Raw genomic sequence first — 17028 nt, forward strand, 5'->3', positions numbered from 1 at the left:
CGGAACTGGCTTCTCCTTGTGCGGGGGTGTGTGTGGCCTGGAGTCAGACTCACCCTAACTTTCCCCCAAATGCCAACCCAGCCCCACACTCTGCCGTGTGGCTCATGTACACAGGGACACAGGCAAGGTGCCCGCCTATTGCCTCTGCCAACCAGCGGGGTTCACGTCACACCGGTGTATGTCCCAGTGACGGATGCGGCAGACAACCGGGTCCTGATACCTGTGCCAGGATCCACAGGGAAGCTTTGCAGAGACACGCTGGGCAATGTTTAACTAGCTTTCTGGGGAAACAGTGCTTCGCCCCTTTTATTTGGTGGCATCTTCCGATCTGCATGGTCTAAGTGCTGTCACCACGGACCATTTCAAGCTACCAATATGACGGCAACCAGCCCTGATGCTGTAACCTGGCGGCAGCGAGCCGGTGCACGGGATTCCCGCACATGCTGGCTGGATCTGCGTCCTCAAGTGAGGATGAGATGGCTGAGGACACACTGGGGGGCAGGTGCTGCCTGCCCTCCCAGCTCTCCAGGGAGCTTGTCTTGAGATGTGTGTTGTCATGGTGATGGGAGAGTAGTAGCTGGCAGAAGGGCAGGCGGGGCGGGGGCGTGGCAGGCTTGCCTCCATGGTGTAGTTGGTGTGCTTGTTGTCGAAGATGAGGGCCTCCTGGATGAGCTGGTGCTGCTGCTCCAGCAGGTCCAGGTTCGGCTTGTAGTCCACAATGCTGCGCTCGTACTGCTTCAGGTGGCTCAGCTGGTCCTCCAGAGTCCCATTCATCTCGATGGAGATGCGCCCGATCTCCTGCACAGAGGGTGGTGCTACTGGGGGGCGGGACTGGCAGACCCTCCACCACGACCAGCCACCAGGAGGCGGTCTGTCGCGGGCCGCCCCAATGCCAGGGCGCCTCCAGCCCGGGGCCTCTGCCCAGGGGTCCCCTCCGGGAAGGCCTGCTGCTTACTGTCCCCTCCAGCCCACCCTCCAGCGTAACAGCAGCCACGATGCGGTTTCTGCACCAACGCTCCACAGGGCTAACCTCGCTGCTCCCCGCTTGACTCCCTGTGAGGCCCAAGACTGGGACAGGCCTATTCCACAGATGTGGAAACTGAGGCCCAAAGAGGGCAACTTATGACATTAAGAGGCAGAGCCAGGATCGGAACCCAGGCCTGGCGACTTCAGAACCCGTGCTCCCCACGCCTCGCTTCCCAGGGTGACCAAGCCGTGCAGGGGGCACTGAGCCCCGCGGCCGACCTGCCCGATCCTCTCTCGGGCCGTCGTGAGTTTCAGGGAGGCCACTTCGGTCAGTGGGGTGCCTAGTGCACAGTGAGCACTCGTAAGTGGTGGCCTGAGTCGCAGTCGGCATGGTTACAAGCCTTCCCGTGGCTGGGTCACGAGGGCAGAGTCGGGGCGCGGTGAGGGTCTGAGCTCGGACCACCTTGGTCACAGCTACACCACAGTGCTTGTGATGCGGCTGGCATAGGGCGGTGCCCAAAAGTGTCTGTTGAGGGAATGAAGTAATGGTCTTCCTCATCCTTTTAGGGGTGAGAAAACTGAGCCACAGAGGTTAAATTGTGCCTGACTCCCGATCGGAAGTCGAGGGGAGAGTCGAGACTCGAACCCATCTCTACCTGACCCCTCAGCACGGCTTCTCTCTGGATGGTGCTGCCATTTCCATGAATACGTTATTGACGTTCCTAATCCCATGAGGCCACGAGAGCTGGGTCCCAGATCCACCAGGCCCCCAAGTCCACCGGCCCCATGGAGCACTGGGGCCCCCCCACCCGGGGCAAGCAGCCTCCCGTTCAGTGGGGGCTCTTCCTCAACTCTGCCCTGAGACTCTCCTGGGCCCAGCAGGGCTGGGCGACTCGCCCTCACCTCCATCTTAGTCTGGATCCAGGGCCCCACGATGTTGGCCTGGCTGGCGAACTGGCGGCGGAGGTGCTCGTTGGACTGCTGCTTGCGCTGCTCCTCCAGGAGGGCGTGGTCCCGCTTGGGCACCAGCTGCTGCACCTGGGGAAGGGGACGCGGGCAGGAGCAGTCAGGGGGCGGCCGCCTCGCCTGGCTGGTCCTGCCCCGGCCCTGCCGGTGGGTGGGTGCCGCCCACCTTCTCCCACTTGGAGTTGATGATCTGGGGGGTGACGCTGGTGTAGGGGTTGCTGCCTGACAGCTTGATGTGGTTGCTCTCGGCGATCCTCTGGGCCTCCTTGTGGATGGCCAGGATGGCCTCCCGTTCCCTGTCGGCGTCCGGCAGTGTCGACTTGAACTGGTCGTGGGCTGAGATCAGGCCCTGGGGGCAGGAAGACAAGGGATGAGGGCATGGCCCCACCCCGTGGAGGCCCCACGAGCCACGAGAAGGGCGGGAGGGGAAGGGGCGGACCTCGATTTCCTCGATGGTGTGGACGATGAACATGTCCTGGAGGTCCTCCATGGCGCTCTCCATCCAGTTGTTGAAGGGGGCTGCCCGCTTGGCGTACTCCAGGTGCAGCTGGTCAATGGTCTCCAGCTGCTTCTCCGTTTTCTGGTGCGTGTTGGGAGGACGGAGACAGAGGAGGGAGGTCAGTAGGCTAGCAGGAGGTGTGTATGGTGGAGAGGGGTCCGGGGGCACCAAGGGGTCAGGGGAAGACCCCTGCTCTGAGGGCAACGAGGCACAGACCTCAGTGGGGGGCGTTGCTCCCTCCTCACCTCCAGGGCTTCCCTGCGACTGTGGGTCAGAGAGCCAAGGGCATCCCACTGGTCGCAGATCTTCTGGCAGCGGGTGTTGACGTTGTGGGAGTCGTAGTAATCCAGCTCGCTGTGGGCCGGGCAGAGAGTGGTGAGATCCAGCAGGGGCAGTCAGGGGGTGCTGGACCCACCCGCCCCCAGGTGTCCCAGGCCATGGTACCAGGGGATATTGACACTTAAGCACATCAGTCATCAATCACCCCTCTGACCTGGGGCAGGAGGAATTGCGGGGAGAGGATAACAGAGCTTGCTGTCACTGGAAGCTGACGCAGGGCTCCCAGAGTGTGGCCCTCGACCATCCCTGCAGGCTGGTGAAATCTCAGGGGTCGAACCCAGACCCCCAGCAGTGGAAGCACAGAGTCCTAACTACTGGACCACCAGGGAAGTGCCCTGGATAATTCTCCATTTAAAGAAAGTCTAGCAGAACACACTGGTTAGAGAATAAGGCTCTGGAGCCAAGTTCCCTAGGTGTGAATTCCAGCTCTCCGATTTTGAACTTGTGTGACCCTGGGCAAATGAACTCCCTCTGGATTCCGCGGGTTCTCTCCTCTCTGAAATGGGGGTGGGGTTATCATGGAGACCAAGTTACTCAGCTCGTGTGAACTGCCGAGAGCAGTCCTTTGCACCCAGTAGGTAAAAGGAGCAACAGTTACTCATTAAAGGTTGTGTATTTACTTTAATGGGTATTAAGGGGAAATGTACAACTAGCCTACAATCTCACCATACACAACTAACGATATATTCAAGGAAAAAAGTGAGCTGATTGGGGAATGGGTATTATTATTGCAGTGACTGAGGCTGGAAACACGAAGCTGATGCCATAGTTCCCAGCCCCCTGCCCCTTATTCCCTCTTCAGCCCCAGCATTCCTGCCTCCTGGGGTCCACACTTGGATACTTTTAGCAGCAAGGCTCCTAGGGAGTCAGTGTACAGGTCTGGGGGAACAACTATGGGGAGGAACACGACATGGGAATCAGGACACAGGGATTGTGTTGCCTGCCTGGTGAGCCAGACGGGCAGGCAGGATACAGGGGCCGGGGGAGCAGGCAAGGGCTGGAGGAGGAGCAAGGCTGTACTTCACACGGGGACCAGGCGGCCCAGGTTCCAGTCCTATCTCACTCCCTAGCTGTGTGACCTTGGGCAGGCCCCTTGGCCTCTCTGTGCCTCAGTTCCCATTCTGTGACACAGGATTGCTGGGGGATTAAATGAGCTGGTACGTGTAGAGCACTAAGTGCCCTGAGTTTTTGTCATTACCATTAATCTACGCTCAGCCGGGCTGTCTATCCAAGCTCATCCTGGCCGGCCCTGGGCCCTCAGACTCATCTTCGGGGGAACAGACAGCACCCCAAACAGCCCTCCCTTTCTCCTCCAGGGTTACTGTCCAGAAAGCTGCCTCGGGACCGCCTGTTCCCCGGCTCAGGGTAATGGGTTTCACATGGCTGTTCCCAGTGCCTGAGAAGTGGGCTGGCCTAGGATCTCCTCCAAGTCTGTTTCTCACTGGCTTCCAGGAGCTCGCCTGTCAATGGGGGTGGGGGTGGGGGTGGGGGACCTGCCTATGTCCCACCCCACAACCCCTGAGGGTGGTGGACGTCTGCGTCTGTGACCTCACTCTTCTCGGCCTGGGCATGCCAGGTACAGGGGTTCGATCTTAGGGGAGCTGCAGGACTTCAAGGGGTACCCCCAACAGTGCTCAATGGGGACACCGTGTCCCCGGTACTGTGAAGACCCAGTGGTACTTCTGCCTCTGGGTGAGCAAATGGGGAGCCCCCAGAGCAGCTGGGCAGTGTGGCGGGCGTTAGTCAGGAAGGAAGCCAGCCCTGCCCGGTGTGGCCTCCACCGGGCATCAGCGCTAGGCCCCAGCCTTGCAGGAACAAGGAGAACTTTGGGGATGACTGTGACAGGGTAGGGGGTGTCTGTGGAAACGGCAGTTCCAGCCAAGGATCCTATTTTTGAGCAGACGGCTATTTTGGGAGCCCTGCCGCCCTCCAGGGCCTGTGGATTTTCCATGAAGTAATGGCCTGGGCCTCCCACTCCCTGGGCCCTGCTTGCTGCTGGCCGCTGCGCTGGCGGAATAAGGCCCCCTTTCACTGGCTCTGGAGGTTCAGTGTACTAATTGTGTGCACAAGTTTATCTGACTGGGGTGGGGAAGGGAGGGCAGAGAACCGACTGCCTGGAAGCTCTTACAATAAGTGTATTCTGAGCAGGAGAGGGAAGGGGCCGGCCAAAACAATGGGCTCTCTGTGCAGCCAGATTCCCTCAGGGAGCAGGGGGTGGGAGCAGTGTGGGCTAGGCCGCCCCCCACATCAGGGGGCCAGGGGGTCTCCTTGGTGTGGCAGGCAGAGGAGGGGGAGCCCCAGGGACCCCAACAGCCTGAGGAATCAGGACAAGGGGTCAGAGACCCCCCTTCTGCTGGAGAACCTAGATCCCACTGTTTCTCATCTGGGGTAAAGGCAGCATCCTGTAAGGCTCTTCCCCGGCATCTGAAAGGAGGGTGTGAGGGTGACAAGGGCTGGGGGACCCCATTCCACCACTGCCCCACTGCTGCTCTGGACTGGGTGCTGGAGGGGAAGCAGGTGACAGGGAACCACGGGCCCACACGTACTTGAGCTCCTGGGCAATAGCGGCGATCTGCTCCACGCGGTCCTGGTGTGCGGCCAGGTCGCTCTCGAAGGCCTCGTGCTTGCGGATGAGGGCTTTGATGTCCGACAGGGTGGCCGTCTCGTAGTCCCGGTGCTTCAACATCACCTCCTTCCCTGAGGTGGGGCGGAGGGCAGGGGGTGCTTCGTCAACAGCGCCAGAGGGATGTCCAGCCAGAGGGAGGGAGACGGGGTGTGGACCCCACGCCCTGCCTTGCCGAGGATGGTGCCACGAAAGCTAGAAACGTCCAGAGCCTTTTTCCTTGCCCTTTGCAGGAATCTCTATGCCCAACTAGATCCTGGATGGAGCTGGGAGACACTGTGGGGCTGGTGGGCCTGGGACATATCCCAGATCAAGCTGTGGGTTCTAAACTTAGTATCCTTTATTGGGAGACGTTAAGAATTCGGATTGTGCTACCAGGGCTGGAAATGTGGACACCTACCTGCGGACCACTGTGATCTGGAGAAGCAGCTGGCGTTGCAGCCGTGCCTCAGCAGTGGGGGGAAGGGGAAGTCTGAGTCAGGACTCTTCCAGGAGCCTGACCCCTGGCACTTGGGCGCCAGGCCCCCTGGGGTGGGAGTCCTATCACACGTCTATTGCTCCACACTATCCTAGGGGCTTTCCATGTGCGGCGAGGCAGGGCCCACTGTCGGGCCCTTTGAAGGAAGGGAGGAACACTGCTATTAGTTCTGGAGCCTGGCTAATTATACACCCCAGGACAGAAGCTCAAGTGAGCCCTGCAAGCACAGTAAGATACTGCTAAGAACCAAGGGGGAAACGCTGGCCGGGAAAGGTGGCTGGGACCCCCAACCCCTAAAGCTACCACCGGCTACCCCGGAGCGGCAGCTCAGAGACCCCTCAGCTGGCACCAGGAAATCCAACCAACAGCCGCCTGCCTAGAGCAGGGGATGGCAGACAGCTTCTCCCCACCTGTTCTTCCTCTGTAAATGCGGCCAGTGCCAGCCCAAGGTTAAAACCTCAATGAGGGGATGTTGAGAAGGCCGGGCACCAGCCAGTCCCATCTGCATCTCAGCCACCCCGTGGACAGGGCCCGGCACTGGCGGACAGGAGGTGGCAGCCTGGGAGACTGAGTGTACTGGCCCTGCCACTCCAGCCCCGGGGCAGCAGGCTCAACCACAAAGGCAAGCTTGCAATTCCCTTCTCCAAATTGCTTTCTCCCAAGGGTGGGAACTAGAAATAGTAGGTTACCACTTTTCTGCCTCAGCAGAGTTTCAGCAAGGGAGCTGCCAGGGGTGTGCTGGGAAGAATCGGGAGGAGGGGGCCACGGTCACGGCTGCCTGGGATCCAGGCCAAGGGGCAGCCAGGCTGAGGGGCGGATGGGGGCTCATTTTTGCTTTTCCCCCAGACAATCTAAGACCCTGTGAGAAGCATCCACATGGGTGCTCACTCCTGCAGGCTGTAGGGATGGGGAGGGGACACAGAGCGATGGGGGCTCAACCCGCCCTCTGCCCCCAACCCCCCACAGGTGAGGAGGCTGCCACACCCGGCTTCCAGGGGTATAGAGGGGTCGGGAGGCTGGTCTGTCCTCCTGTTCTGCATAATTGGGTGGTTCAGAGGACAGAGGCTTCAGGCCTTGGGAATGAGAGTGGACAGGCCTGCCTGGGGACTCCGGGCTAATGCAAGGGGCAGGGCCAGATGCCAAAGTGCCTGTGGGGAGGTAGGGGTGGGGCAGGGGCGTGTGGAGTTGGGTCCTGGCTAAAGACTGGGCCACTTCTCCTAAATGTCTTCGGGTGAAGGCCGGCCAAAGTGGTTCCCAGGGAAGGAGCTCTGGTGGGCCGTCACACCCACACCCCTTGGCCTCGGGAGACCATCTTCTCAGGGCCTCTTGGAGCCCCAGAAGAGAGGCTGGAGGGCTGATAAGAGGCTCCCAGAAGGGAAATCCACAGGGAGGACACTCGGAGCCTAAGAAAGGATGATGGAGCTACAACACGTGGATAATGACAGGAGACAGCTCAGTCCAAGCGTGGGACACGGGTGTTGTAAAATCCACTTACACGTCCAAGGGCCCTTTGACAAGAAAGATGTCAAAATCTGCAGTTCCCTGGGCAGGGACCTCACCTACCTAGAAACTGCTGAGCATAGCGAAGAGGCTCAAGAGGTGTTTGTTGAATGAATGAATGAAGAACAAACGAATAAACTAAATGCCAACACCCCCTCCCTCAGGTTTGTGGGGGCAGAGCCCACAGGTGCCATTTCTGTGAGGCAGAGGGAGATGCCTGCCTCCCTGGCCCAGGCTACCTTGTCCTCGGCTCGCCTTCTGGCTTCCCCTCCTCTGCATTCCTTCCCTGGCAGAGGAGGGATCAGGGTATTGCTCTGCATCTGGAAGCTGCCGTTGGAGAGCAGCCGGCCTGAGCTAACGTGAGGAGGGCATTAGCCGGGCTGCGGCTGGGGACACAGGTGACACAGGCCCAGGTCTGCGGATCCTGCAGAGTTGTGTGTCCACATGCCGGCAAGGGTGGAGCGGGGCAGGCTCCGTATGGGTGCCTCTGGGTGGGTCTCAGCGACTGACCAGGGTTGGGGCTGCCTGCCAAATAGCTGGGTGGGTGGGGCCAGAGGAGCCCCCAGGGGCTCAGTGAGGATCTCATGGGGACCTGGGAGGGTGGGAGGGATGAAAAACCACACTGACCAATGCAAGGAAGTGTGAGACCAGCTGGGCAGAGTGGTGGCAGGAGGGCCAGGGCAGGTAGGGCAGGAGGCAGACAGAAGTGGGAGGGTGGGAGCCCAGTGGAAGGCGCTCGGCTTTCCCAGGCGCTGGCCGTTTCCCGAAAGCTTTTGGGCCCCTGGGATCCAGAATCTCAGCCGTGGTGTGGGTCCCGACCGAGGGCCAGGGACGTGATGGAATTCCATATCCCGAGCCAAGGGAACAGGCAGCTGCAAAGCTGCCGAGAAACCGGAATCACCGCGGCCCTCGTGGGAGAGGGCCCTCGGGGGAGGCACCGGGACAGGGCAGAGGTGAGAAAGAGCTCCCACGGCGGGCCACACCGAAGGGTGCGTGGCTGGTGGTCAGTGAGCAGCAGGTGCAAGTCGGGCAGCAGGGCCGGGAGGCGGCTCCCTGGCCCGTTCTAAGGACCGTGCTCAGGACCACGGACCATCCAGCACTGGCTCTTCAGTGTGAAGTCCACAGTCTCAAAGGGTGCTGGGCATGGAAGGCAGGGTGTGAACCCAGGCTGCCAGGGAGGGGAGAGCATACCCCCACGCCCACCCTGGCCCGGAGGGCCGCCATACTCAGGGGAGATGTGGCCGAGGGGCAGGGACAGGGGCCACCTCCCTGTGCAGCTGGCACAGGGTCCAGTGACCCAGGAAGAAGTCCACCTGTAAGTAATCTCTGAGGCCCGGGCAGATTGGGCGGACCTGGCCCCAAACTGTTCCTTGCTGCCTGGGGCTGGATGAACCCAAAGCGGCATTTGTGACATGCATGTTCCCAGGCAGCAGAAGAGGGGGCCTGACAGACGCTATGCTGTGTGTGTGTGTGTCTGTGTGTGCGTACACGTGTGTGTCTCTGAGAGACAAGAAAGGAGGGAGGGAGCTGGGAGGGTCATACCGTCCGTCCAGGCCTCGTGGATGGAGGCCTTCTGCCGGAACTTCTCTGCCAGGTGGTCGAGCCGCTCCAACCTGCGGATCTCGTTCAGCAGCCACTCCTCGTAGCCCTTCTCGGCCTGCTCCAGGTGCTGCCAGCCGTTGTTGATGTCCTGTGGGGGCAGGAGAGGGCAGGGCTACCACGGGGAGCTGGGGCACGCAGCAGAGCAATGCCTCCCTGAAGGTCGCCTCCCTGACGATGACGGGAAGGCAGCAGAAATGGTCCGGGGTCCCATCTCTCCCCGGCTTTGCTGTATCTGCGTACCTGGACAGGGCCCAGCACACGGCAGGTGCAGTCAATACTTTTGGAGTAAATGAATGAGTGAAAATGAACGAATGCCATACGGGGCACTGGGAGTCAGAAGGTGACTGTCCAGTGAATACTGTCCCTCCCCTGAGAAGGGGCCTCAAGCACTGGAGGTCCTGGAGTCACAGCCAAATGAGGGTCCAAATTCAAACAATTCCACACAAACTATGGTGTGGTTTGGGGATGGGTGCCAAAGTCTGGGGAGTGATGGGGGGAGAAGGAACACAGTGAAGTGTCAAGTGCATGCCCCACCGCACTCTGCACTCCGAAAGCTGTGCATTTGAGTTAAGAAAGACCATGCTGGGGAAATAAGCCTGTGAGTGGTGAGCAGCTGTCCCTCAGCTGCTCCCTCACAGGGAACCTGCAGCGCCACACACCTCCTGGGCCCTGGCCCGCCCTCAGCCCCCCGGCTCTCACCGAGACCATCCTGCCCTCGGAGGGCATGAAGGCGGGCCGGTTGCTGAGGCGCAGCTTGGTCTGCAGCGTGTTGAAGTTGATCTCCAGCTGGCACTTCTCCTGCACCTTGGGTGGCTTATGGACGCGCCGGTAGTCGCGGAAGTCCTCCAGCTTCTGCTGCATCTCCTGGATGGTCTTCTGGGGCACGCGGTCCTCCAGCCAGGGGATGGTGCGCCGGATCCACTCCAGGAGCTGTGGGCCCACAAGAAGCTGTGGTGGCCTTTGCAGGGGACCCTCTGAGCACAGATAGGGCCGCCCCCCGCTCATGGGCACAGGGGACCTGGATCTCCGAGGGTCCCATCTCGGGGAATCACCCCTGCTCCCCAGCTCAACTTTTCCATGATTCCCGATGGGAATCCCATGACCAGGAATTCTGGGAACACGTGCCCCCTCTGAACCACGGGGCTGTTCTCTGGCTACTTCCTGCTCCTGCCTTTGCTCTTGGCCTTCCTTCCCTCATCTAAGCGGGGCAGCCTCAATTCAGACGCCCCTCCTGGATGGCCGCCCCCATTGCACCCCCATGAGCCCGCTGTCACCATCTGCACCGAGCTTCACACTGAGAGCCTCACTGTGTCCTGGTCACTGACTGTGCCGCCTCAAGGGCAGGGCTGACTGCACGCCTAGCTCACTCTCGGGTGGTCAGTGCCATGCGCGGGGACTGGGACACAGAAAATTATAAAGTACAACTGAAAAAGAAAGTGACCTGCAGGAGCCACTCATGTCTGATGGAGTGAGACCAGGGTACAAACAAGCAAACAAACCGGACATTCTAGAACAATCCTAGGAGAGGAAAATCGAGTATTGTCCAGCATAGATAGGCCCGGGGAAGTGGTTCCCAAATGCCAACCTCTGGCAGGATGAGAAAACCAAGGACAAAGGTCTCCGTGTGTGTTGACATCTTGGTGCGTGATGCTAACTGCCCTCTCTTGGGAAGGGCTGGGATGCTAAGATATAACCTTTTAGCCTTTCCTAGGTGTTAGACACGATGGTGGTAACAAACGGTAGCTTTTTCTTTTAAAAATATCCTTAACTTGGCAAAATAAAAAGTTCACCACTCTAGGTTGGCTGGCAAATACTTTCCCAAATTTTCCTGGTCTGTGCAATCTCGAAGTCTGGGAACCACTGGTCTAGAAGAGCAGTCAAACTACTCCTCTTGGGGAGCGTAGATGTTTTTATTTTTTTTAATGTGGAAATTTTAAAAATAAAGGGGAGAATCTAGGAGAGACGTACTAAACACCCACATTCCCAACTGACGGTCCGGGTTCAGGTTCTGGAGCAGGGCTGCCTGGGTTTGAACCTCCGTCCCACCAAGCCGCATGGTGGTGGGTTTGTGCCTGACCCTCTCTGGGCCTGTTTCCTCACTTGGAAAAGGGGGTAATAGGAGTTCCCTCCTAACAGGGCTGTTGTGGAGATGGTAGATCCTGTTCGTGAAGTGCTTGCACGGGGGCCTGCCATGACAAACTGCTGTCCTGTCACCATATCAGCTCTCGGGTCTCTCTCCATCCTATGGAATCAGTCTCTCCACGGGTGGGGCATGGGAACAAGAATTTTTAAAAAGCTCCCCAGCTGATTCTAATGCAGCCAGGTGTTCAGAAAACTCTGTCCTTGAGTTATCTTCTGTAGAAACCCAAGCTCGAGACCCCAGAAGCCAGCCAGCATAGTGACACAGCAGTCTGACCCCTTAGTCTTGTAAAATCAACCCGAAAGGTCACATACTGGCTTGGTCAAATTCCACAGCCTATATAACCTTACGACCTTTTCTAGAAAGTCTCATTGCCATCCCTGCTCTCCCCTCTGCAGATGTCCCATGACCTTTGGTAGAGAGTAACAAGAGGTGACCTAATCTTTCAGCGTTGGCGGGGGCCACCAGGGCAGGGGGGAGTGACACACTCACGTCGCTGGCCAGCCTCTCATAATCTTCCATCAGGTGTTCATTCTCCTGGTTGACAGCCAGCACCTTGCAAATCCGGTTGGCGGCAGTCTCAGCCTGGGGCAGGGGAGGGGAAAGCACACAGTCAGGGCTGCCTGGGGGCTGCTGACCCTCCCTCCTGACAGGCACGTCCCCTGAAAGCTGGCTCATCCATGGCCCACACAGAAGTCCCCAAGGAGGGAAGGAAGCACAGCTTCAGCAAGATGGGGCCGAGTGGCTGTGTCCCGACAGGCCTTTCCGGGGCCCCCAAAGCTTACTGCTGAGGTCCCCGCCAGGGGAGCTGGGCCTGTGGGTTCTCTCGACTTGGACCGTGGAGGTGCTGAAGGGGACTACGGAGCCGTACGCTCACCCACTGTGGGGGAAACGGACTCACAGGCCCTCCAAGAGGAGGGTTGGGTGAGGCTGGGTAGGGTCCTCCGCTAGGCTAAGGACCCTCCCCTTGGCTGGTAAGGGAGACCGCGGGGAAGGCCGAGCGCCAGAGAGCTGTGGCGGCGGGCGGGGGGGGTGCTGGCGCCCCCCAGAGAAGTCTGGTGGTCAGTGCACAGGCAGAGCATGCCCGGCCCCTTCCTAATCCTCCCCTCGAGGAGGCTGCTGAAGGCTCAGAGGGCGGAAGTCACGATCCACAGGGCGAAGGGGAGCCAGGGCTTCGGAGAGTAGGGAGCGGTGCAGACAGTGACTAGTCTCTGCCCAGAACTACAGGACAATGTCCTGCTTTGTCCTGCTGGGGGGAAAATGCAAGGACAGGAGAAGGAGGGTGAGGGATGCCACACAGAGACCAGGTACCTTTCAGGAAGCACAGAAAGGGTCCAAGAAGAAGAGTTGAAACGGCAACAGAACAGGAACAGAAATAGTGAGGAGGGTCTACAGAGTGGTGGGGAAGGAAAACAGAGAGGCTTGGGGATGGCTCCAGACCTGGCTAGCTGCAGGCACTGACGCCCAGCCTCCCACTTCCACACGCTGCTTCTGGGACAGGTGGGGAGGTGAGTGGGGGACCAGCTGAGAGTGGTGTACACACACACACACACACACACACACACACACACACACACACACACACACACACACCCTGCTTCATGCTGCAGGACACAGGCCAACGGCCACAGGCAATGCTCCTCAGAGGTGAGGTTCACGAGGGCCTCGGCCAATGAACACCCAGCCCCTAGTGAGTGCAGGAAGCAGAGCCAAGATCGCAGCTTGTGGGGGAGTCGCGGAGGTGAGTCCCTGACCCCAAATCTGTAGAGACAACCGGCACCCCAAGCTCAGCTCCACCGCGCTCTGCAGGCCCGCGAAGGTGCGGGCTGCTGGTCACAAGTATTTTGGTTCACCACTGAATTCCTGGCACCCAGCTCAGGGCTTGGCGTGTTTGAGGTACTCAAGAGTTGATGAATGAATGAGTGAGCAAAGGAACAAGGAGCAAATGCTTTAGTGACTAGAAATAAACTATCAGGTGAGAACGGGCAAACTTGGTGCTAGGGCTAGGGTTGCCCTTGCATTCATGAAACAAAACAAAGCCCAGAGAGCACTCTTTTAAGAGACTGGATTGAACCTCTGGGGAAAAGACAGCCACAATAATAAAAGCATTACAAGGATGTCCTGGGAAGTAAACACAGGCCGGGGGAAGCTGGGCTTGTAGCTGGAGAGGCCTGGATCCTGCACGTCCCTTGGTGACGGGCAGCTCCCAATAGGCCGGCCTTTATTTCCTCCCTCACGAGAGGGGCCCAGCTGCCTCAAAGACTCCCAAATGCTCTGACCTGGGCTTTCCTGCCAGTATCCCCTCCCACAGATGCCTCAAGGCCTCCGGTCCCCCACACCAGAGCTCAGCTCTAAGCATGAGGGGGCAGTTTGGGCAGAGAGAAGACACTCCCTCGAGGGCAGTGTGGTGGGCAGCGAGGCTGGCTTGGGGCCCGTGGAGGGGTGAGGCCAACACAAACGTGCTGTTAGTTGGGGTTTGTGGCGAGGAATCTATCACCGCCCACCCCCACCCAGCCTTCCTGCTAGGCTGAGGGGTCCCCTCCACTCTCCCTGCCTGTGCCCCCCCCACAGAACACTCCTAACACGAGCTCCGACCACCTGCTGGGGAGGTGGCACGGGAAGTGGCACGGTGGGCAGAGGCGGGCCACTCTGACTGCCGGGCCGCGGGCGGGGCGCTTAAGGGGCCAGGCACCGTCCTGAGCTCTTCACCCGCATGAGCTCACTTCATCCTCAGGACAGCCCTGAGACGGGCACTAGCCTGCTCCACGTTTTCCACGTGGGAGAACGGAGGTGAAGGGACTTATCCGAGGTCACACTGCTGAGAGGCGGCCCAAGCAGATGGCCCGTAGGAAGGCCCCCACTGGCCTTGAGGCTCTGAAGGAGGCAGCAAAGTCCCCGCCCCGTGACTTCAGTGTCCTCCTCTTGTAAATGGGGATAACGGCACCCACCCCTCCCGGGGGTGGGTGTGCAGGGGACTCTTAGAGCCTGTGCACATGGAGTCCTCAGAGCAGTCCCTTGCATGCAGTAAGTGCTCAATAAATGAGAGCTCATTTCTTCTTGTTCTCCTCCCTGCCCAACTGCCAACTGTGACACAAAATCAAGCTGCTGGGAATACACTGCTGGCCAAGACCAGACACCCAGGAGGCAAGTGGAGGGGACAGAGCCGGCCAGGCCTCCACGTGGGGGCAGCTGGGCACCGTCCTGTGGAAGCAGAGGGCTCCTGACAGGCGCAGCAGGGGACACGTGAGGTCAGCCAGGCTCGGGGAGGGCCGCTCCTGGGAGCAGACACTTCTGACGGCCCTACCTGTGTCCGCGGGGCTGCTGGGGACAGCGGCCTGACGATCTGGGTCAGCAGGAGCAGGCCCAGAGCCTTTCCTGGGGCCTTTGGGAGGGGACAGAGCTGCAGAGAGGGGCAGCAAAGCCAATGCTCCGGGCAGAGGCACAGCCAGCGCAGCAGGCAGGTGGCCAGCACGGATCACGGAAAGGGCGGGGCGGCCGAGCACAGCAGCACAGGCCCAAGCTGCGCTCTGCCATCTAAGGTGACACTGGGATTCAACTGCCTTGTCTGAGAAACCAGGGTGCCACCACCCATCTCACAGAGTGGGCTGTATTCACAGAGAGACTACCTGTGGTGTCTCGACAGTGGGCCAGCACCGGCTCGGTGGTGGCAATGGAGGCCCACAGTCACAGGAACCTGCCAGACTGGGTTGGTCCTCAGGCCGCAGCCCGGGCAGGGGGACGTGGGGGTGGAGGGGTGGCAAGGGCGAGTCTCCAGCCACAGCAGTGAGGGTGCTCCCGCCCCAGCTCACCTTTTGAGCCCCCGAGAAAGCGTGGTAGAAGCAGGACACGTAAGTCATGATGGCTTTCTCATCTGGCCTCAGAGTGCCTACAATATCTGCGCAGAGAGAGAGAAAGAGAGAGAGAGGCAGGAGAGAGTGAAAGATGCAGGAAGGCCGGCCGAGGCCCGAGGTTCATGCGGGAGGAATAGCGCTTGCTCTGGACTGGAAGCCAGACCCTGGCTCCGGCCTGGGTGGGCATGTCTTGCCGAGGTTTTGTAGAGGGGAAGGGGGAGGGTCTGAATAAGATGGATTCCTTTTCGAACCAGGCCTGAGTTTGTGAAACACTAGCAAGGAAGCCTTGTTTAGTGCTGGAAGGATCAGGTGTTATTTGATCTTCCTGGAAACATAAGTAAGATCATGTCCGGTGTGACCACCTACCACCTTAGCATAAACCCCTAGTGGTCTCCTGAGTCCCCAGAATAAAACCCAAACTCCAGATCCCAGACTACAATGGTCCTACATGGCCTGGGCCTGTCACGTTTTCCGACCTCATTTTCCTCCCCTCTCCTACTCTTCTCCAGCCATTCCTTGAAAAAGCCATGCTTATTTACACCTCAGGGCCTTTGCACTTGCTCCCCCCTCTACCTGGAACACTTTTCCTACAGATCTTCACCAGGCAGCTCCTGCTCATCCTGCCTCCCCTGACAGCCCCAGCGAAGCAGCCCCCACGCTTCCCCATCCCACCATCCTGTCCCATGCTCTCGACTGCACTTATCACATGAGATTACTCTATCTGTGGACATGCCTGTTGTCTGCCTTGCCCACTAGAATGTAAACTCCATGAGAGCAGGGACCGTGCCTGACTCAGTCACTGACTGTATCCTAAGTGCCTGGAACAGAGCCTGGCACAGGTCAGGCCCTCGATAGACAGTGTGGGCAAAGACTAAATGGGCGGAGGTGCCAAGGAGTCAGGGGGTGGCTTCCAGTCGGAGAGAGACCGCTGCCGTCTGCAAGAGAAATGAGGTGAGCACGGGAGGCGAGAGGCAGCAGCGGCATTGGGCAGTGGCAGCGAGGTGGGCCTGCCTGGCCCTGCCCGGTACCTTCTGCGCTCCTGAAAAGGCATGGTAGAAGCTGGACACATAGGTCATTATGGCCTTCTCGTCGGGCCGGGCCGTGTTCACGATGTCTGCAAGTGAACAACAAGGGTTAAACCGCCCAAGCAGGGGCGGGTGGGGCGGGGGCGGTCACCCACTGGATCCATAGGCTCCCAAGGCCACAGCCATCCTGGGAGGAGGACCCTCAGAGCCGATTCCACGGCCCTTGGCGACTCCAGTGGGCTTGGCTTGGCCACACCCTTGGCCCCTCCATTCCCCATGGTCACTGGAAAGGCCAAGCCTGTGGGAAATGGATTAAAACGAGGCCACTTCCTCTCTCTGAGAGTGGCCTCAAGGGGCTGCTAGACGGTCAACCCCAAAGGCCACCAGAGGCCAGAGGCATGGGTCCTGGCTGGGGGTGGTACGTGGCTGGGAAAAGGAGCAAAGCCGGAAAAGGAAAAAACACTCCGCTTTGGTGGGCTCCAGACTCCGAGGCTGTGGCAGGCAGGGAAGGCAGAGGCCTTGGTTATTTGCAGGAGTCAACCCTCCTGGCGACCTCCCTCGCCCCTCCGGAGGGAGGGGTGGGATCAGTCAGGAAGGCAGGGCACCTGGGCCCAGCCCAAGAGGCAGCCCCTGAGAGCTGATCCTCTTCAAGGACCTCTTCCCCACCACCTGCATCCCTGGCTGCTCAGGCTGCTCCTGCTCTGGCTCCCTGGGCGACACCACTGTCCCCAGTTCACGCTGATTCATTCAGGCATTCTGGCTGGCTCCGCCAGCTCCCTGAGGCTACCGCAAGACATGCCCACAAAACAGGGTGCTGACTGAACAAAAGGGATGTACTTACCCTCTGCATCCAACATCTTGGGTATGTCTAGGTATTTCTCAGCCACTTCAAAGGCATTGTTCAGGTTGGTGACAGGGTCGTCCTGGGGGAGGGAGGTGAGGGAAGGAGGAGAAACTTGGTCAGGGGCAGGATGCACCAGCAGAAGGAACAAGGGCTGGCCCGGAAGGGAGGGATCTTGGGAAGGGCTAGGACTGGAAA

The 17028-nt window shown here is 59.5% G+C and overlaps 1 protein-coding gene across 14 annotated transcripts in view; it reads right to left on the reverse strand.

Moving 5' to 3' along the window:
• The window catches only part of ACTN4 (actinin alpha 4), a 72580-nt gene that overhangs the window by 3783 nt on the left and 51769 nt on the right, over positions 1–17028 (reverse strand). For 11 of the 14 annotated variants that reach the window (XR_004347077.1, XR_004347079.1, XM_032614368.1 and 8 more), the window contains 11 exons: positions 16831–16912; positions 15993–16078; positions 11606–11698; positions 9673–9903; positions 8914–9061; positions 5317–5467; positions 2677–2785; positions 2372–2512; positions 2099–2281; positions 1870–2004; positions 619–798 (listed from right to left, as the gene is read on the reverse strand). Coding sequence is in view for 11 of the 14 variants with exons in the window: in XM_032614368.1 (XP_032470259.1) it covers positions 619–798; positions 1870–2004; positions 2099–2281; positions 2372–2512; positions 2677–2785; positions 5317–5467; positions 8914–9061; positions 9673–9903; positions 11606–11698; positions 15993–16078; positions 16831–16912 (1539 nt within the window). In the remaining 3 variants the exon portion in view is untranslated. Of the gene's footprint in view, positions 1–618; positions 799–1869; positions 2005–2098; positions 2282–2371; positions 2513–2676; positions 2786–5316; positions 5468–8913; positions 9062–9672; positions 9904–11605; positions 11699–14417; positions 14496–14922; positions 15009–15992; positions 16079–16830; positions 16913–17028 lie in introns of all 14 variants that reach the window. The other 3 variants (XR_004347078.1, XM_032614370.1, XM_032614366.1) reach the window with 2 other exon arrangements.

The sequence above is a fragment of the Phocoena sinus genome, chromosome 19 (genome assembly GCF_008692025.1).
Source record: "Phocoena sinus isolate mPhoSin1 chromosome 19, mPhoSin1.pri, whole genome shotgun sequence".
In the NCBI taxonomy this organism is placed as follows: domain Eukaryota; kingdom Metazoa; phylum Chordata; class Mammalia; order Artiodactyla; family Phocoenidae; genus Phocoena; species Phocoena sinus.